Here is a 21,928-nt window from a genome sequence, read left to right as displayed (position 1 = left end):
CCTATTCTTGAGGTTTCTCATCTTCTTGGGGGGAAGGGGGGTTTATGTTTACTCTTATAACAAAATTATTGTAATAATAAAACGAATGAAGGAAAAAAATAAAATAATCAAAATAGGGCCTGTGGGCTGCATGCAGCCAGAAGTCTGATTTTATGTGGCCCACCTGTGGGTTTTGACTTTCATGAGCAAAAAAAAAATAATAATAATTTGCATATTAGACTTTTTAATTCCATCACTAATAATCTCATTGATGTTAAATTTCTTTGGCTTTTTAAGCAGTATTACAAATGGAATATATTGCATGGAATTTTCAATCAATCTGTGGGATGCATTCCATCTGTACAATGCAGACTAGTCAGTATTCATCTACCTTTATACTGCTGTCACTTTGTTGTTTTGGGTTTGCTTTAATGCCTCATGCCTTTGCTTGTCATATTGATGGTGTAATTCTCCCACTTTCTAAGAAGTTAAAAGTAGCACTTGCTAAACCTAACTAAGGTAAGACTACAAGTTAACTTACATTAGTGTATTGAATTTTTTATTCTGGGTAGAATAATTATTTTTACTTTAATGCAGACTAAGATAAGGCCAGCCCTGCTCGATGCACTATACCATCTACCTGCCTCAAGTACTTACAGGAAGATAGGTTCAAATTGGACTTTTAAAAATTTTTTTTTTTTAGTTTTTGCAAGGCAATGGGGTTAAGTGGCTTGCCCAAGGCCACACAGTTAGGTAATTATTATTATTATTAAGTGTCTGAGGCAGAATCTGAACTCAGGTACTCCTGACCCCAGGGCTGGTGCTCTATCCACTGTGCCACCTAGCAGCCCTGAATTGGACTGTTCTTGATGGGAATGTTGAAGCCCCTGGATCCAGATAGCTTCTACGACCCTTCTCTCAAAGAAAATTTCATTTCCAAATTATCTTTTTAAAACAAATCAAAACCTTTACCTTTTTTTAGGTTTTTGCAAGGCAAATGGCTTGCCCAAGGTCACACAGCTAGGTAATTATTAAGTGTTTGAGACCCGATTTGAACCCAGGTACTCCTGACTCCAAGGCCGGTGCTTTATCCACTGCACCACCTAGCTGCCCCATTTCATTTTTTTCAAGCTGCGGTTGTCAATGGCACCCACAATTTTCCAACGGGAGCTCTCATCTTCCAGTGTGAAAATGACTCCTCTCCCTTCAAAGTTCTCCAGGTACTCCTAATACTCTTATTTATATTTGCCAGTTGGCTCCATGTCATCTGTTTAAGTTGCTTGAGTTTTTATTGTTCATCCTTCTCTTTTGAAGAGGACCCATGGCATCATAGGTGATGTATTGATCTGTGTTGCCTTGACTTGGGAGTGAATTGACTTTAAGTGGGGCAAAGATCCATACAAGCCTTCGGTCTTACTCTCTCTTCCAGAGCCGTTCAAGTCCGGCTGAAAGACAAAGGTCAGAATGACTTGTCACCGGCCTGGGATTCAGTGAGTGATCTTGGCATCTTCAATGTCTGGCCAAGTTCTAGGTGCTTCCCAGCACCTGCTTAAGACACCTTCTGGACTGTTAGAACAAATTCGGCCAGGGTCAGCCTTCACATGCTGATTTGCTGAGGGATTTGGAGCCTTCTGGGTCACCCTCGGAGGCTCTGCCCATGCTACAACCTCTTGAAGTCACATAGGAGAGGTGATGAAAGGTGGATGAACAACCCTGAACAACCCTCACATCAGAGATCCTGGTCTTCCTGAACGTCCCGGACACCCCTTCTTGGGCTGGGGTGTCTTTCTCCCATTCAAGGTGGCCCTGGAGGTCATTACCACTGTACCCGCTGGCAGGGGGCTCCTTCCTCTAGCCGTTCCGCTGCAAGCTCTGAAAAGCAGGCCCTCAGCTCGGGAGAACGAGTGACTCTTTAATTCATTGATTCATTTTTTTTCCAAATTCCTGGGAGTCACGCCTAGGCCCCACCCCATTTGACTCCCGACGAATCAGAGACGCTGGCATAGTGCGCGTGCGTACCGAGACGCGCTTCCGGCTTCCGCCTGCGCCGGCCTTCCCCGACCGGGGAGGCGGGGCTGCGCAGCTCCGGCAAAGGGGCGTGGCCGGAAATGAGAAAGCGGAAGGAAGGAAGCGGAAGCTTGACGCTGGCCCCCGAACGAGAGCGCACTCTTTGAGGGTTGGAGCCGGGGACAGGATGGCCGATGAGGAGGAGGATCCCGCTGTGAGTGAGCCGCCCGGTCTGCCCCGACCTCCCTCCTCAGCTCCCCACCTCAGCCCGGTGGGAGCGAGCAGCGGGCCCTGGCCCTTTGGGAGCGGAAGCGGGTGCGGGCGGGAGGGCCCGGAGGCCCGAGCCCAGGGCTCCTCTCTCTGCCCCGGTCAACCCGGCGGCCTCGCTGCCCCTTCTCCCTCCGCTCACTGTGGAACCGGGTTTGTCTGGGGGAGAGAGAAGGAAGGGTGGAGGGAGAGTGGGAAGGAGGGGGCGCGGGGCGGGCACCTCGGAATGCCCCGGCCGGCAGGGATGTCTGCAGAACCTTCCTCCCGATGAGTGCGAGCCAGAGCCGGAAGTCTCGACACACATCAGTGTCGTTGCAAAAGCACTATATTTTTGGAGTCCCTGGGCATGGACCCTTTGCTGTGATGTTGGACAAGTCCTTTTTATCTCCCACGGGCTTCATTTCCTTCTCTACATAATAGGAAAAAAGATACATAACACTATTTATTCATTCTCCAAAGCTCAATTCAACAGCTACCACCTACTTAAAAGCTTTTCTTGATGCCCTGCTAGTATTTTGTATTTGGAGCATATTAATATAGGTACAAGTTACTTAAATCACCTAAGAGCTGAAACTATTTTATATTTGCTTTCATGTCCCCAACATCAAACAGAGAGCCTGGCCCTTAATAGGCTGTGTGATAACTGACTGCATTATTGTGAAGAAAAATAGCCTTGTAATCTTAAAAGCCTCTGGTATATGCATTGTTTGGGGATGATAGTAAATGTCTTTTCTAGCTCTAAATCTCTGGGAATCAGGAGTCCTCTGATCCAGGTTCCTCTCAGTGGCTTTGAAAGATTCACTTAACATGTCAAGGTCTTAATTGTATCTTTACAAAATGAGAATATTGGACTGGAAGATTTCTGAGAACTGACCTATCATTAGAATTGCATGGAATTTATCTAGTCGTGACAAAAAGCTGATAATTCAGATTATACTCTTAATGTTCTAACAACACTTTTAGAGGGACTTCAACAGATGGGGATTTATCTGCTGAAAGAAAAGAATAGTGAGTTTGGAAGCTCAGACATCATGTGATAAGCTTATTTTAGGAATGAAAGAAAGCTTGCTTACAGTAAATGGCAGAGCCAGGAGTCAAACCACAATTTTTTGGCTCTCAAACCTACTGTGCTTCCTAGTACATCACTTTAAAAAATGGACAGGTTAAAATAACTTGGTATGCTTTGCTTAGGGAAAATTAGGAAAGGCAATGATAGTTCTTTATAAATATTTGAAAAGCACTAAAGGGGAAAAAAGATGATTCTTTTTTGCTGCAGAAGGCAAAATAAGATTAATGATTGAAAGACAGATTTTTAATTTTTTTTCAAAAGTACATGACCTTGGAATCAAGAAGACATATCGACTGAGACCATGGGCAAGTCATTTAACCTTTCACTGCCCCAGTCAATTTTCTATTCAATAAGTGACATGATACAAGTTGTTGACCCATTATAGTAAAGTCTCTACACCAAGGGTTACTCAGAGATGATGTCACAGTTCCAAATCTTTTGTCTCCCCACTTTAGCTCATGTATCTAAAACATAGTTAACTATATAATACGTATGCTTCAGCTATTTCCATAACATTATATGAACATTATTTTTTCCTTATTACTAGAAAATGCTTTTAAACTATCAACAAGTAAATGAGTAGCTTTATTACATTCTAATCTTCCCTTCACTCAGTGTTCAATTAGAAGCTGGAAAATCATTTGTTCACCCAAGTAAGTCCATTTTAGCTCCATCATTAGGATTCTGTTTGTAAAAAGATTTCTGTATGGATACAGAAATGGTTATTTGCATCAATGATCTTAAGGAACCTTTCAGTTTTAATTCATTGTTGAAAATAAAGTAGAATTTTTAGTAATTAATAAAAACTTAATTCTTTTCATTTTAGTTTGAGGAAGATAATGAAGATGTGGGAGGAGGAGCAGATGGGGGACAGGGTAAAAGGAAAAGACTTTTCTCTAAAGAATGTAAGTATTGTATTTGGTAGTGTTTTAATTATGGATGTCTTGCCTTAAAGATGAATATATATAATAGGCATTTCCTAAATTAAAAATAAGTTGTGTTTTAAAAGTTTATTTGTTGCTGAGAACAAAAAACATCTTCCCTTAGAAGTTCTGCTATAAATAATGATTTATAGGTCTCAAACCATCTATAAAAGCTTATTTGACCTGTAATGTACTCCATTATTTTATGGAAGTGATTCTTGCTTCTTGATAGCAATGCCAATGAACTATAATCTATAGTAGTTGCCAGCAAGCCATAAAGTCTTCATGTGCAGTTCAGAAAATAGATTGTAGGGGCAGCTAGGTGATGCAGTGGATAGAGCACTGGTCTTGCAGTCAGGAAGACCTGAGTTCAAATCCTTAATAATTAACCTGTGTGACCTTGGGCAAGTCACAACCCCATTGCCTTATTTAAAAAAAAGAGTACAAGAAAATAGAATGTATGTCCATTATTTAAATATGATCCTGGGTGAGTCTGGAGAGGCTTATCATCAGATTTTCCAGAGTGATTAATTTTTTCAGCCAAAGCAGTTCTCAATTATGCTTTTGATTGTAGGTTTATAATTCATCCACATTAAAATCATCAGTTGTCTCTCAGTGATGGCAACTTAACCATGATTGATAGTAATATTTCTATGAGAAGTATTTAGAACTTTGGATGTCAGGAACCTACCTTCCCCCTAACCTGACCTCCATGCTAGAAAAGTCACACATTGAAGAAAGTGTCAGACTGAGAAGGAAGTAAGGGGAAAATTCCAGGCAGCTGGAGGGTCTGACCTCCTTATGTGTCAACAGAGAAGAGATAGGAATATCTTTGGTTCCCCTTTGTTTCATCTGTATATAGTACTTGAAAAGACACTATACAAAATCTGTATCCTTATGTTTAGAAAGAGGTTAGACACTATTCTGTCTCAATATCCATGACAAATAAATGGGCACAAACTTAAAATACTTCTTTGATATATCAGTGGCTGTCTAATCCAATCAATGTAGGTACACCCTTCAAAGATGAAGATTGCAGACTATCCATATAGCATTATCCTGTTCATATCCAACAATAAACCTCTTCCTCAAGGAGAATCCCTTTTTCATTTGGACCCTGACATTGTTAAATATCTTGGTGAGCATATGTTTCCCTGTTTCATGCCTCACTTAATATTTATAATCAAAGGTCTGCCAAACAAAGTTATCTTTTAAGCAATTTTGTTCAATTTTTACATGCACAGGGGTCACTTCTTTGGGGAGTCTTTAAGAAAACATTTTGCTCTGCTGAATCAGATGCTTTTTAATAATCAAAAAAACAAGCACAGTCCCTTTTATTTTCTGCATCAGAAGTGTCAAACTTGCTGCTCTCTCCTAGTTCCAAATAGATTAAATCTAATTGGGAAATGTTTAACAAATTAAAAGCACAACATAACATAGATAATGTTAATTTGTGGTTTCTAAGTCAGTGTGCCTGTAGGGAATTAAATTTGATACCACTATATCTGTCAGTTTTTGATTAGAAAGATATGATCTGCTGCAAAACCCTGTTCTTTAATGATACCCTCCACAAGGATCTCCTCAATATACAGATATTCTCATAAATATTGTGTAGAGCTGGGAAAGTAGGTGTATAGTTATGGGCATTTTCTTGATTACCATTTCCGGTTACAATAAGTTTTAAGAGTTTTTCCAAAGATTTGATGATAGCTTTTTATCTTTCTCTTGAGAATTAATTCCCTCATCACTTTGAATTGTGTCACATATAGCATAGATCTCTACTGTACCTTTTTGAATTAGTCTAACTTCTTCTCTTTAGGAGTTTTTTGTGCTATTTTTACTTTTGTGGTCCATATGTGGTGGCTCTACTATTATTGATTTTTTTTTAAGATGATCTAGCTTAAACATTATGTATTCTCCCCACTGTTTTATGAGATGCAAAGCAATTAGGAGGTCCAGTAGATAGAACACTAGCTTTGGAGTCAGGAAGATGGATGTTCAAATCCAGCCTCAGACACTTGACATCAGCTATATGACCTTGGGCAAATTACTTAATCCTGATTACCTTGTATCCAGGACCATCTCCAGTTGCCCTGGTTCATATCTGATCACTGGACCCAAGTGATTCTGGAGGAGAAAGTGAGACTTGCCTCCCACCAACATCTATAGTATCTTACAAATAAGCTTATATTATAAACTTGTGCTACTCTTGCTGCTCTGTGAATCAAGATCATGTTTTCAAGGGATAGTGCTGATTCTCAGGTTAAACTTGGTTAAACTTGCTCAGGAAATATGATAGTGATGGTGCACTTTTATTCATTGTACTTCTTACTAATTTAAGTAGCATGTTTTGAAAGATCAAGTTGGATTTGCTTCAGTTTCATACCATATTTTATTCTCCTGCTTTGGTATTAATTACAATTTTTTTCCCTTCAAGCAGAGTTTGAGATATATTGATAGCTGAAGTGATTCTCATGTTGGTAGCCAGCTGTTTCCTTTCTGATTGCATGGCCAAAATCATTTTTTAAAGTTTCATTTGTTGCTCACTATTTCAAGCATTATCTGGCTCTCTTCTTAAAAGAAAGTATTCAACATATATTAATATAAGTCTTCAGTATAGACTTTGACCAGTCTTTGACCATATGCATTTCTTACTCTTGAATTGTTTTCCTATATTTTTCATGATCTTCTATGTCCATCTTCACATTGAAGCCACACATAGAAGCTAATCTAATTTGCAAAACATGATAATCAGGTATCCTATGAAATGATAGTGTGTTTATTACTTTTGGATGCTTGATAAGATTAATGCTACCAGTTTTTGTATTTGCCTCTCCTATAGCTTCCTTTTGTGGTGTTTCAACTTGTTCACTATACAGTGATCTTATTCTTAAGAATACCAGAAAAAATTTAATGTTAAATAGATGGTCTAAAGATTGATTCATGCTCCCCCTGCCCCTTTCCCTGACATTCTGCTGTTGTCACTGAAGAATAAAGATTTTACTTGGTAGTGGCTAAAGAATTCATAGCCAGATCTACTGTTGAAGAATCTCTTCATATAAACAATCTGTCGCTGGGACCATATTTGTAGACTTTTCCAGACAGTAAAAGCTTACCAAAGCTGTATTTTGCGAGTTTAGCTTTTGAGGATTTAGAGTCACTTCCATATCTCAGAGGGACATCAGAGTAGGACCTTACATATTTTAGGAAAACTATGTCCTGTGTTTATTGAGAAAAAGTGCCATGATACAGTGGAAACTACTATATTTGAATCCCAGCTTTATATTTACTTGGGCAAGTTGCTTAACTTCCTTGATCTTAGTTTCCTTATCTGTAAACTGAGAATTGAACTATATGGTATTGAAGGTCTGTTTCAACAATAATCTTGTGGAATTGAATTGGCAATTTGAAGAATACCTACATACTTTGGTAAAAGGCTAATAAATATGTTTTCAAGTCAATTTATTAATGCTTTATTCTTTTATAGTAAGATGTATGATGTATGGCTTTGGCGATGATCAAAATCCTTACACTGAGTCAGTGGATATTCTGGAAGACCTTGTGATAGAATTCATCACTGAAATGGTAAAGTCGTTTTTTTTTATAATTGATTAATTATTTGAAAAATGAACCTTTTTTTTCCCCATTTTTAGAAATTGGAAACTACTTCTTTCCTTCCCCACCCACCCCAAAAAAGCAGAAACTTGAAACAACTGGCTGGTACATGGAGAATGAAAAATATACAATTGAAATATTTATGAAAACTGATGCTGTACAGCCCCCAAGTAGCTTTTTCTCTTACCCACTGATATTATGGATTGACAGTGCTGATCTGATATCCTTCAGGTTGTAGCCTAACAATCTAGGAAATAATTAAAGTTTTTTAAAGGATCACTCTTTTTTTAGAAGCAGGTTGTTCTGTCTGATTGTGGGAAATAGATAGGAAAGATGAAATGATACAGGGGAAATTTTTCAAGTAATTGAATTCATCATGTTTCTTCATATGACTTGTTTCTTCATATGACTTCTATCTTCATAGACTCACAAAGCAATGTCTATTGGAAGACAAGGTCGAGTGCAGGTTGAAGACATTGTCTTCTTGATTCGAAAGGATCCAAGGAAGTTTGCCAGAGTTAAAGACTTGCTTACTATGAATGAAGAATTGAAACGGGCTAGAAAAGCATTTGATGAAGCAAACTATGGATCCTGACATCTTTTATGTTCTTCAAAGTTCTCCCTACCTTTTAGGACGTGTGGGTGTGTACTGGACCTGTGTATTTTTCATCTTGCCAAAAATGAAAGGTCCTAACATAATTTAAGTACTTCATTATTACCTGTATTCAATTGATTCTGTAAATGGAAAATGGAGCAATCCAATTGACACTGTAAATGGAAAATGAGCAGCACTCCATTACTGCCTTACTTTGACTTTGAGGGATCTAAAAGTGGTATGTAGGTATTGAATTGCCTGCCTTTCTTTGTTATACTTGAAGTCACTCACTAGATTCAATGATAGCAGGGAAGAAACTAAAATATTCTGCAAACCATGCAAATCATTGACTTTTTGAGGTGATAAAGACAATTTAACAAAAGTAGTATTTATGTTCTGGTCACTTTTTTGCCTTTGAAGTTTTATATAATGACATAAAACTCTTTCTGGCTATTTTCAATCATATATATAAAATGGTTTTATGGATTGCTATAGGAAACTTTTCCATACCCTGTGTTGGGTTATATTCTTAAGGTGGTGTTAATTTCTCTTAAGGAAAAGGAGGGGAAAATGTTCCATATTCTTTTGCACAAGAGTAGATTTCTTAAAAGAAATAATGTTTTCATTTCTTTCACTGGATATCAAAAGCAATGTTTTCTTAGTGAAAGTTATTGTTCCTTTTTCAAAATTCCATATGAAAATTTAAGATAATTTGGTAACTTATTTGATTCTGATTAAAAACCTTTCTGGCCTATTAATCTCATTGTTGGAGTTTTAGGAGAACTAAATCTCCACAGATATGGTTTAAATTCTGAGATTCTTAAAGGAGCAAACTATAAATTTTAGTAAAAAATGGAAGTACTCTAAAAATTTACTTTGTTCATTGTGGAAATAGCTGCCATTATCTGTACATATGTGACTGTAGGTGCTGATATTGTAGCTCAGGATATGTAATTTTTGTATGTATTTAACCATAATGTATTAAATTATTTATTTAGTTTAGTATTATAATTTGAAAAACCGTTAAATTGAGTCATTGAAAAATCCCTTTTGTGTGAAACGACCATTTTTATTTGCTGTTTATGAACAATCTATAAATCAATATTTGGGAAATTCTGCTATTCTAATTTTTTATATTAAGAATAAAGTAATTATGAAAATTAAGCAAGTTTTACGGTTTAAACCCAATGTATAATGTCTAATCCTTCTGTATTATCTGTATATTCCTGGGAATGTATTCTTTCTTGATCTTTAAGAAGTTTCTTTTTGGGGGGTGGATAGAGCACCGGCCCTGGAGTCAGGAGTACCTGAGTTCAAATCCAGCCTCAGACACTTAATAATTACCTAGCTGTGCGGCCTTGGGCAAGCCACTTAACCCCATTGCCTTGCAAAAACCTTAAAAAAAAAGTTTCTTTTTTCCTATCCTCTAGTTATATATTATCATTATAATAATGGCTTACTTTTATACAGCACGTTAACAATTACAAAATACTGACAGCTTATTCTACTCCCTAACAGTCTTGTGAGGTAGGCAATACTTATTGTTCCAGTGTTAGAAATAAGGAGACTGAGAATTATGCCAAGAGATTTGGCTGAGGTTACATAATCATGTAGCAGCAGAATTGAGGTTAGAACTCTGGTTATCTGACTCCAAATCCAATTGTATTTTCATTGTATTTCCTGAATTTCCTTTGAGGAGGGAATTTGCTCATTTTGATGTTTATATTCCCAATGGAGATATAAATGTCCCATAGTAGGCACTTATTGTTGACTAATATGAACTTCAACATATATACAGCTAAGTTTTCAACAGATTTCGCCATACATTTAGCACTCTAAATAAGTATATTCTACATAATAAATCATAAATGCTGTAGTATTTGCACTCTTGTTCATAGGAAGGATTCTGGGAACCTAAGAAGGTGAAGCAAACTATAGTAGGTCAATATCAAGTATTTACAGTTAACAAAAGTGTTTTCCCTTTACACTAAATTTTCCAATTAAGTAGTAAAGAATTGACTCTATTTTGTGAAAAAATTAAGGTGAGATCATATACCTGGTTAAGGTCAGAATCGAGATTCAAACCCAGGTTTTTTGAATTCCCGGGCAAGCGTATTATATATGACTTAAGATTGTGAGCCCTTTGAGAGGCAGGAAATATTTCATTTTTATCTTGGTCTTAGGTCTATTAAATTCAAGCCTGGGACCCTTTCTCATAGCTCCCATATACCAATCTATTTCAACATAAGCTTTGCCTTTCAAAAAAATATCATTGATGACTTTTTTTAAACATAGCTATTTCTGGATATGGTCCCAATGATCCCAGAATTGAGTCTTCTTCCCCAGTAACAGAAAAACAAGCAAAAACAATAGTGACTCAAAATGACTAATATGGAAATATGTTTCTTAGACATGTATAACTTCATGCTCTAGAGACAAAACGGCCTAAAAGTGAGCTCTAAATCCTTAAAAAAAGATTGTTGAAAACTGTCTTTACATGTAGTTGGAAAAATGCATTTTTTTTTTGCAAGGCAGTAGGGTTAAGTGGTTTGCCCAAGATCACACAGCTAATAAGTGTCTGAGGCTAGATTTGAACTCAGGAAAAAGTCTTCCTGCCTCTAGACTCACTGTCCCACCTAGCTGCCCTAAGTATGTGTGAAAGTGCTGACAACTACTCTCTTCAGAATTCTGAAGGGCTGTGGGCATCTACTGCACCATAATGCCAGTATGCTTCTATTAGTTTTTAGAAGAGGGCATAGACTAAGGTGGTAAAAACAATTGGTACAAAACATCCCCACAGTCTGGGGTGCTGTCTTCCACAAGTACACATGTCAATAGGAGAATGGGCTCTTACTGTAGAGAACACATGTTTTCTACAAATTCGCAACTTTGGGTTTCTAGAAGTCCTTTCTTGAGTCCTTATCTGGCAATTCTTTTTGGTGCACAGTGGGTAGGTACAATAAACATACACATTAAGCACCTACTGTGTTAAGAACCTTCTAGACACTGTTAATACTGAAGATAGAAAAAAAAGAATCTAATTAGGGGAAGATAACACCTGAAGAGCTGAGAAGGGGGAAGATGGGTAAGGTCTGGAGAATCTCCAGATATGATGGCAGAAAAGATGGTTAAGCTGAGCTGTATTCCATCTCATGAGAAGCAATAGAGTAGATGAAGGTCCTTTAAAAGTGTAAAACTATACGAATATAAGGTGCTATTATATTTACAGCCAGTGTAAGCAAGATAAATTTTATGAAATGAATGGGAATCAAACAGCTAAGTTATGATATCAATATAGTCTACATAATGGTGCCATCATGAAGGCTTGTGTGTAGGATACAATTATAATTGCTTAAGTAAAGCTATCAATCCTTTGGCAAGGGAACATTAACCAAATTAAGTACGTATGTTGGTGTTTGGAGATTTTTTTAGGAAGGGGTTCAATGGGAAAACCAATGCTTCTTTAGGCCAACATAAAACTAATTATGTGTAATTCTTGTGAACCTTAAAGTGTATCTGAGATCTCAGCCACTGTCCATCATTATAGACTTAATTCAAGTTTTCACGTCCTCTTAGACCTTTGTAAATATTCCAGTCCTTTCTGGCTCTAAATCAGACAGGAAGGATTGATGTATTTATAGCAACACATTTTTTGTTGGAAACAAAATGGGTGCTCATCAATTGGGCAGCAATGGAACAAATTATGTGATATAAATACAATGAGACTTTATTGCACCATTTCTTATGTGACATTTTTCAGAGAAATATGGGAAGACTTGTAACAAGAAGAAAAAGAAATAGTACTTGGAAGGCACAGATTATTTCAGTTTTCAATTTGAACCCTTTCCCTAGCAGTGTTTGGTGTTTGGATGGTTATCCTTCCTTCTTGAAGACCATGAGGTGGGGAAGTGATGCCAAGACAAGCACGGGCAGTGGGTTTGAGTGAGGGCCGAGCCACCAGCCTCACCTCCTCCAGAGCCGTCGGGACCACAGAGACGTGCCAGGGTGGCACAGCTAGTCGGGACCAGGGCCCGTCCTGCGGGCCCCGTGCCCGCTCCATGCACTTTGCGCCCAGCCGCCCTGGCTTGGTGCAGACTGGGAGAGGGGCCGGACTGAGTTCTTTTCTGCTCAGAATTCCCGGAGTGGGGTCTCCCTCGGCTCCGCCGGGTCTCCAGTTTCTGAGTCTTACAGAATCCCCGGGCACGGACGGCGGAATCAGAGCCGTGGCTCCCCGAGCCCCAGCCCGAGTGGGCGCTGTGAACGCGGCGGCCCCCGCTCCGGCTGGGCCCACGTGCAGGGGCCTGGGGGCCGCGCCGCGGGCTGCGGGAGCAGAAGGGGGCGCGAGGGCGGCGGCCCGGCCCCGCCCGCCCGGGCCCCGCCCCCGGGCCCCGCCCCGCCCCTCCGCGGAGGCTCCCGGCTCCGCCCCGCCCCCTCCGCGGAGGCTGCCGGCCCCGCCCGCCCGGGCCCCGCCCCGCCCCGCCCCTCCGCGGAGGCTCCCGGCCCGGCCCCGCCCCGCCCGCCCGGGCCCCGCCCCGCCCCTCCGCGGAGGCTCCCGGCTCCGCCCCGCCCCCTCCGCGGAGGCTGCCGGCCCCGCCCGACCGGGCCCCGCCCCGCCCCGCCCCTCCGCGGAGGCTCCCGGCCCGGCCCGGCCCCGCCCGGGTCCCGCCCCGCCCGGCCCCGACCCCTCAGCGGAGGCTCCCGGCCCCGCCGGCCCCGCCCCGCCCCGCCGGCCCCGCCCACCCGGGCCCCGCCCCTCCGCGGAGGCTCGGGCTCCGCCTCGGGCTCCGCCTCGGGCTCAGGCAGCAGCCGGGCCGCCCGCATCGCGGGGTCCTGAGGCTCGGGGGCCGCCGTGATTGGCTGCGCCGCGCTGGCTCGCGCCCCGCTTGACAACCGCAGTCGGGGCGAGGCCGCGCCGGAGCCGCCGCCGCCGCGGGGCTGCTCGCCGCTCCGGCTGCCTGAGCTCGGGCCCCCGCGCCGCGCCTCGGCCCCGCCCGGGCCCGCCTTTCTCTTCGGTCGCGTCTCCGGGCTCTCGCCGGAGCTCCCAGGTGAGCGGGCCGGGCGGGGGCGGGGCGGGTTCCCTGGGTCACCACCTGTCAGAGGGCCCGGCGGGGGGCCCGGGGGCGGGGGAGGGGCGCCGCGGTGGGGGGGGGGCTGCGCGCGGGGCCCGGGGCCGCTGCCCCACCCCGCCGCGGCGCCTCGGGGCGGGGGCCCGGGGGGAGGGGCGCCTGCGAGGAAGGGGAGGCCGTGCCCGCTCCCGGGGGGCGGCGATGGCGAGGCGGGTCCTTGCGGCCCGATGGCCCTCCCTGACCCCCGAGCGCCGCCGACTCCCCCGCTGCGGGGTTTCTGGGCGACTCGGGCCCTTCCTGCCCGAAAGGAGCCTTTGTTCGTCCCCAGTCACAGATTGCCATCCTCCACTGACAGACCCTCTGCCCCGTCCTTTGTTGTGACTTAATGGGATGTTTCAGGGGCTTGGAGCCGGGGAAGGCATCCCTGGGTTTTAAGGCATTGTCAAGGTTTTCTCTCCACGTCTCTAATTGAGATTTTTTTATTCTTTACTGTCTCTCCTTCCCTCCCCATTTTTTTTTAAAAACTAGAAAGGAGAATTTAAGCTAATGAAATAAGATAAAAGCACAGGGTATCGTTCATTTTCCCGGCGTGTGACAACTATTTAATCCTTTGTCTGTAAAATGAGGCTTTTCCACTGCCTACCAAAGGAGCATGATGTGAATATTTTAAGATTATCTGTGACTCCATTTGAGACTATAATGCAGCATAAGAGGCTGAGACTCCCGGTGACTAGATTACTGGCCCTGGTGCATCATAAGATGACTTGAGTCAAAACCTTATTCTGTTGCTTAAGAGTAAAATGAGGAGAATACCCATTATTTTAATCACCGGAATATTGGTTAAATAACACATATGGCAGGATCTTGAAAGTAGGGATGGCAACTCATAATTGGCCACCCTCATAGAGGGAAACATTTTCAGGGATAGTTTATGCATAAGTTCTCTTCTGGTCGGGGTCAAGGACTAGTTCTTCACAGGGTTAAAACCATTGGGGAATTAGGAAACTTGCTGAGTGCAGAATTGTAACGAGAACAAGTTTGGGCATGCTAGGCTTGGTAACGCGAGGTGTGCACCACTTGGCAGAGATCTTTGATTCCCAAATGCTGCAGGGTCATTCTCAATAACTGGGTCGGGACTGCTTGCCTGCTTTCCTATGACCTCAGATTACCTGGGGGATATAGGACACCTGGGGTAAGCTTCCAACAAATACAATAATCTTAAATTTGGGTATTGGGTCCTCAGATAATCATGGTGGAATCTCAATATAAATTTACAGATGATTTCTCTCAAATCTCAGCTTTTTCTCAGTACTCACCCTTTGTGACCTCTCTTTAGTATTTGGCACTTTAACAACCTTCTGCTAGATTCTCTCTTCTCTGGGATTTCCTGGCACCGCTTTCTCTCTTTTTCTTCTACCATCTGACTGCTTATTCTTAATCCCTTCCTGAATCATCATTCATATCATGCTCTCTTATCCTTGGGTACTTCTTTTTTTTTTTTAATTTTATTTTTTCCAGTTACAGCAAAGATTGTTTTTAACATTCATCTTTTGCAAGCTTTTGAGTTCTACATTTTTCTACCACCCTCCCTTCCCTTTCCCCCTCCACATCAGGGAGCAGTCTGCTACAGGTTATACATCCATATTTAACATATTTCCATATTAGTTATATTGTGAAAGAAGAATTAGGAGTAAGGGGAAGAACATAAGAGAAGTTTTAAAAAGCTGCCTCTCATAGTTGATTATCTCACAGTGTTGCTGTTTATGTGTATATACAATGTTCTCCTGGTTCTGCTCAACTCACTTGGTGACATTATCATCTCCCATTTGCAGATGACTCCTAGATCTATATATATAGCTCTTGTTTCAACTGCCTAGTATTCAAACTGAATTCATACTGTTGGCATCTCAAACTTAAGTCCAGAATCCTCCCCTTTCCCCACAACATGCCTCCTTTCAGGACTTTTTTGGTTAAAAACACTTCCATCCTTATATTCATATAGGTTTGAAACTTGCTATCATCCTGTGCTCTGTCCTGTTTTCATGAGATCATGCCAAACCTTTTTGCCTCTGTAAACATATTTTACATCTCTTTCTTTCCTTCCACTCAAAACCCCAGTTCATACCTTGGATCATTGTATTCATCTCCTAGATAACTATCTTGTCTTGTCTCTCCTCACTCCAGTCTAACTACCACACAGAAACCATCAGAGTTTTGATCATGCCACCCCTCCCCTTCAACTGCTTCCTGTTACTTCTGGGATCAAAAATAACATCTTCTGTTTGGCATGTAAAACTTTTCACAATCTGTAATCATTCAACTTTCCTAGGATTACCACATATGACTCACCTTCCACAGCCCAGCCAGATTGATTTTACTGCTCCTGTCACCCCACACCTTTGCTTCTTGCCTCCCCTCCTGGTTCAGATCTCTTTATGCCCTCCCTCCAGATTATATTGTATTGATTTAGTGAATGCATGTGCACATGCTAAGAACTAAAGGGGGGGCATCTTGTCTCTGGATAGAATGTAAACTCCTGGGAGACTTTGGACTATTTGACATTTTCTTCTGTTATCCTCAATACCTAGTTCAGAATAGGTACTTAATAATTGCTTGTTGATTGCTAAAAAGTGTGTATCTTACCCAACTGTGGAGTTTAAATGAAAACCTAAACTTATTATTTTCAATTTCTAAAAGTTGTCTTTCCCTAATGCTTTCTTTCTTTCTTCCATTGGATCTGACTCTTCTCTCACAACATGATCAATATGGATCTATGTTTAGTTTGGTTATAAATAAGCCTATAACCAAAGAAAGCTAATTTCAAAGAAAATTATATTTTTTTCAAAATGGCTATTAAATGGTTAGTCATTCTTGTAACCTTTTCCATGTTTCCTTGCTGTTTTATAATGCAGAGGCAGAAATATTACCTGAAATTTTCCTCATTGGACCAAAATAATAGACCAAGAAGTTTTCTAACACTTGGAGTTACTTGACTGGGAAGGGAGACTCAGAGACACAAGCTATCAATATGCATGTTCAGTTTTGAGAAAATCCAGTATTAAAAAATATCATATAAATTGGGGGGAAAAGTTACTAATATCTGTTATGATAGACAGTGCCATCCACATCCAGAGAAAAAGTTATGAATGCAGATCAAAGCAGACTATTTTCACTTTTTAAAACTTGTTTTATGCTTTTTTCATTTTCTCATTTTTCCCTTTAATACTTATTCTTCTTTCACAACGTGATAGAAATGTTACATTTTCATGATTTTGCATGTGTAATTTATATCAGATTACTACTTATTGTCATGGGAAACGTCATGGGAAAATGTGTACCTCAATAGCTTACAAAAAGATGAATGTTGAAAACTATCTTTGCATGTAATTGAACATAAAATAACAAACTGTGCATATCCTTTTTCTGATATTTATACATGGGCAAATTTAATTGGTACTGATAGAAACTCTGTTTTGTGACTTGTTGACAGGATGAAAAAGAAACTAAATTTTGAGTAAAATTTTCACTTGCTAAAAATGAGTTTTTTGGATATAAAGTTACAAGTACTTACTGTAGACATGTTTGTCATGCTAAAGAATTTTTGTTTCAAATTAATTCTTCCAAATTTGTTTTAACTGTTTTGTATGTACCTTTGAAAATAACATTGAATTTCCTCTCTCCATTCTAAATAAACTAAGGTTTTAAAATAATGTTGCAAAAATATTTCACTGAATAAGTTGGATCTTTTTAAAATGGATCTGTGACTTTTCATAAGTATAGAAACTCTCCATGAAAAACTTTCGCCAATGCACATCAGTTTCTGCTTAGTAGTTTAAAGATTTAGAAAATTACCTGTAGCATCGAGAGATGAAATGGATATGTTCAGTTCTGGTTGACAAGCTAAAGTCAGCCTTTGAGAAGGAGAAAGAATCATATAGTGTTGTTGTAATTGTTCAGTCTGAATCTTTGTGGTCTCATTTGGGATTTTCTTGGCAAAGATACTCGACTGGTTTGTCATTTCCTTCTCTAGTAAATTTTACAGCTGAGAAAATTGAGGCAGAGTTAAATGACCCAGGATCACACAGCTAATAAGCAGCTGGGGCAGGATTTGAACTCAGTCAGGTCTCCCTCTCTCTAGACCCCTTTCTCCATCCATTACAACACTAGCTGATCCTGGGCAAGTCACTATCATTATATTTCATTATGGAATGATAGACAAGGGGAATTAAGAGACCACAATAGAAGGGATCTTAGAGGCTATCTAGTTCAATATCCTTACTTTACAGATGAGGAAATGGAGGCCCAGAGAGTTTTAGTGACTTGCTCAAGATGGTATAAGTAGTGACAAAATCAGGATTTGAACTTTGTTCCTCTGATGACAAGGTCAAGACCCATTTTCCAGTGATTCTGGAACCTTGGTTTGTTTATCTGGGCTAGATAAGACATATTTGTGTTCAACTATTTGAAGGATTGTCACATATAAGAGAAAGCAAATTTGTTCTTTATTTATTCATTGTTGTTCAGTCATGTCTAACTTTTTATGACTATGGACCATAGTATGTCTATACTGTCTGTGGGATTTTCTTTTTTTTTAATTGATATTTTATTTTTCCAATTGTATGTTCTGAAAGTTTTTCAACATTCATCCACATGTATATGCATACTTTTAAGTTACATAATTTCCTTCTATTCTCCCTTCCCACCCCTTCCCTTCAACAGCGAACAGTCTGGTGAATATTGTACATAAACATTTGTATTTAACATGTTTTCAGATTAGATATTTTCTGTATGAGGAATTAGGATTAAGGCAAAACAAAGAAAACCATGAGATGAGAAAGAGAGAAAATTTTTAAAAGGTGAATGTAGAGTACATTCAGATTCTGTGAGTTTTTTTGTTTTGTTTTGTTTTGTTTTGTTTTTTTTTTTTGTTTTGTTTTCCTTTGAATGGAAGTAACATTGTCCATGGGCCGTCTCCTAGGGTTATCCTAAATCTCTGAACTGCTGAGGGGACCTGCGTCCATCAAGGCTGTTCAATCACAATGTTATTGTTAATGTGTACAATGGTCACTTGATTCTGCTCCCTTCTCACAGCATCATTTCCTGTAATTGGTTCTATGCTTCTCTAGAGTTGGACCATTTATGGTTTCTTATGGAACAATAATACTCCATAACATTCATATATATATACATATATATATATATATATAAATTTCTAATTCTTTGCCACTTTAAAAAGAGCTGCTATGAATATTTTGAAACAAGTGAGACTTTCCCTATTTATTTATGATTTCTTATAGACCTAGTATTAGTATTGCTGGATCAAAGGGTATGTGATCAGTTTTATTGCTGTTTGGACATAGTTCCATAGTGCTCTCCAGAATGGTTGGATCAGTTCACAGGTCCACCAACAAATGTCCCAATCCTCCCACAACCTCTCCAACATTGGCTAAGATGACAAAAAGGGAAAACAATCTGATAGAGGTGAGGTGGAACCACCAAAACCAGTTGTTTTAATTTGCATTTCTAATCAGTAATGATTTGGAGCATTTTTTCATATGATTTTATATATATATATATAGCTTTAATTTCTTTTTTGAAAATTTTTTTTATTTATCAATTGGGGAATGACTTTTAACCTTATAAATTTGATGCAATTCTCTATATATTTTAGAAATGAGACCTTAATCAGAACCCCATGGGGTTTTCTTTGAAAAGATAATGGAGTACTTGGCCATTTATTTTTTTTCAGTGGATTAAGGCAAATTGAGGTTGTGACTTGCACATGATAACACAGCTAGTTGGCATCTGAGGCTGATTTTGAACCCCAATCTTTCTGAATCCAGACCCAGTGCTGTATCCACTAAGCCACCTATGTAGTTGTACATTTGTTTTCAGTCATGTCCAAATCTTTGTAACCCTATTTGGGGTTTTCTTTGAAAAGTTACTAGCGTAGTTTTGCCATTTTCTTCTCCAGCTCATACAGATAAGAAAACTAAGTTAGAGTTCAATGACTTGCTCAGGGTCACACAGTAAGTTCTGAGACCAGATTTCCATTCAGATTTTTCCTGAGTCTACCTCCAGTACTCTATCTGTTTCATCACGTTGCTGCCTATTTGCTCTTGATTGTTTCAAAAAAAAAAAACAAAAAAAACCAGAATAGAATCAAGAAGGAGTAGAAACCACCAGGAAATAGATCCCAGTTTAGCAAGAAAGACCATCTTAAAAATTAGATTTTTCCAGTGATATAATGGACTTTCCATAACAGGTGACCTCCTCATCATTGAAAGTATTCTCCAAATGACCATTTCTCAGAGATACTATAGAATCAAATACACTGTGGCAAACTGGGTTATAATAGGACAACTTTTAAGGACTTTTCTAACTCAGCAATTTATGAGTAATGTATAAGTGTGTTTATGTCTTTACATATATACATATGTGTTTACATGTAATGAATGAGTTTATAAATATGTCTATATAATTAGAATAAGAATCCCAGAGCAGATAACTCAATTGAGGCAGTTAGGTGTTTCATTGGATAGGATGCTGGCCTGGAGTCAGGAAAACTGAAGTTCAAATTCTGCCTCAGCCAATCACTCAGACACCCTAGGCAGCCTCTATTGCCTTAATCCATTGGAGGAGAGGGCAAACTGTTCTAGTAACTTTTCCAAGAAAAGACAAATGGGGTCACAAAAAGACACAATTGTACAAGTGAATAACAACAAAAAAAACAAAAAAGTTAATTTCATAAAATCTTCATTATAAGGAGTATTGTGAATAGGGAGCTGGCCTCTGAATGTGAAAGACCTGAGCTCAGGCAAGTACATCTTACATATATTGGCAGCCCAACTCTAGACAAGGTGTTTTCTGTGCCCCAACAACTCTTTAGGTCTATAAGTTGCTGAATAGTTTGCATTGGTAGAGAGATTTTCCTCAACTGAGATTCATCATACCATTCACCAGTCAAGAAATAGAGGCATTGAGTATAGATAAATTTTTCCTAGGAGTTTAATTATGAAAAGGAGGTAAGATATTGGACATTAACTTGGGAGAGTAAAAGGAACATTTTTTTTAAGCTTGGTAGAGTTTCAAACATGGGAGATCTCGTAGATACCAAAAATTTGTACTTAAAAGAGAAGGAAGAGACAATTTCCAGGACAAGGGTTTTTAACATTTTTTTTTGTTTTGTTTTAACATTTTTCACCCTTTTGGCAATTGGGTGAAACATATGGGTTACTTCTCAGAATAAATATGTAAAATATTTAAGATGTCAAAGAAAAGCAATTAAATTGAAATAAGGATCTAACTTTTTTTCTATCCAAGTGTACAGATCTGGCATGCATCCCTTGTGGATCTGTGAATCCCTGGTAAAGAACCCCTGCTTTTGGAGGAGAAAGGAAGAAGGATGTGGTTAAGTTTGTGAATAGAGGGCTTGATCTATCTCATTCTTTTTTCTTATACCTCTTATCTCGCTTCTTTCAACCTGAGACATAAAACCCTAAGAATAAATTTATTTAATGGAAAACATTTTTTGGAGGGGAAAATGCTTAGATCTGACCATCTTTGAAAAACATCACAATTGAATATATTTTAATATAAGATAATGAAAATATAATGCTTGTTAATAGGAATGGAAGAATATGAAACAAGCACAAGTTTTATACTTTAACTACTAATGCAATATGAATTAAATCATGATTACAATGTCACAATTAAACGTTAAATTCACAATAGATTGAATTTTTTGGATTATTCAGATATTCATATATGTTTAAAATTTGTTTACTATCCAAATTATTGACAGGCTATATATAGTTATAGTTCTAAACTTAGCCTGTTTTGTTATTTTTTTATCTGGTTTTATATGGATACACACATACATGTTTTTTAAAGCTTGAAAATAAAAATATAATTCTTTGACTTCTTATTTTTCTTTTTTTTTAGGCTTTTCCCCAAAGTAAATTTAGATTTAGATATCATAATTTTGAGATAAGAAGGACTAGGGAATATAATATTAGACATGAATTTTAGAGATAATTTCTCACAAAGGAAAACTAAAACTTTGCTTTCTAGATCATTTCTTTGTTTAATGAATCCTTTGTTCTTTTGCTGAAAAAATGCAACAGCAAGAGTCTAGTCAGCTTGACAATACAGATTTAAAAATTACTAGCAGAGCAGATTGTGATTTGGAAATTTTTTTAAAGACATTTGTCATTTCTTTTTTGAATGTAATCTAATTTTAAATAAAAGTGTAGATAATATAGATTGAGTAAAACTGTAACAGCTAGGGGAAGGGCAAAGAGATTTCTGTCTCAGTATAGTTGAACCTCCATCCTTAGGGATTGGTGATTAACATCAAGTATATTTCACTGTGATCAGATTTTTGGGGGAAAGGGGGTGGGGAAGG

General features: G+C 39.4%; 2 protein-coding genes across 3 annotated transcripts in view; both read left to right on the top strand.

Annotated features, from left to right (window-relative positions):
• The first annotated feature begins 2,094 nt into the window (after positions 1-2,094).
• On the top strand, positions 2,095-10,018 carry TAF13 (TATA-box binding protein associated factor 13). The gene is made up of 4 exons (XM_074188327.1): positions 2,095-2,200; positions 4,149-4,227; positions 7,733-7,830; positions 8,285-10,018. Exons 1-4 carry the CDS (start codon positions 2,174-2,176, stop codon positions 8,453-8,455), a joined length of 375 nt encoding a protein of 124 aa, XP_074044428.1. The 5' UTR covers positions 2,095-2,173; the 3' UTR covers positions 8,456-10,018.
• A 3,344-nt stretch (positions 10,019-13,362) lies between these two features.
• The window catches only part of WDR47 (WD repeat domain 47), a 70,203-nt gene continuing 61,637 nt past the window's right edge, over positions 13,363-21,928 (top strand). For both annotated transcript variants that reach the window (XM_074188326.1, XM_074188325.1), the window contains exon 1: positions 13,363-13,500. The gene's annotated coding sequence lies outside the window, so the exon portion shown is untranslated. The remainder of the gene's footprint in view (positions 13,501-21,928) is intronic.

Source organism: Macrotis lagotis, chromosome 5 (assembly GCF_037893015.1).
Source record: "Macrotis lagotis isolate mMagLag1 chromosome 5, bilby.v1.9.chrom.fasta, whole genome shotgun sequence".
NCBI lineage: Eukaryota > Metazoa > Chordata > Mammalia > Peramelemorphia > Peramelidae > Macrotis > Macrotis lagotis.
Note: the sequence above shows the minus strand (reverse complement) of the source record. Positions and strands in the feature narration are given on the sequence as shown.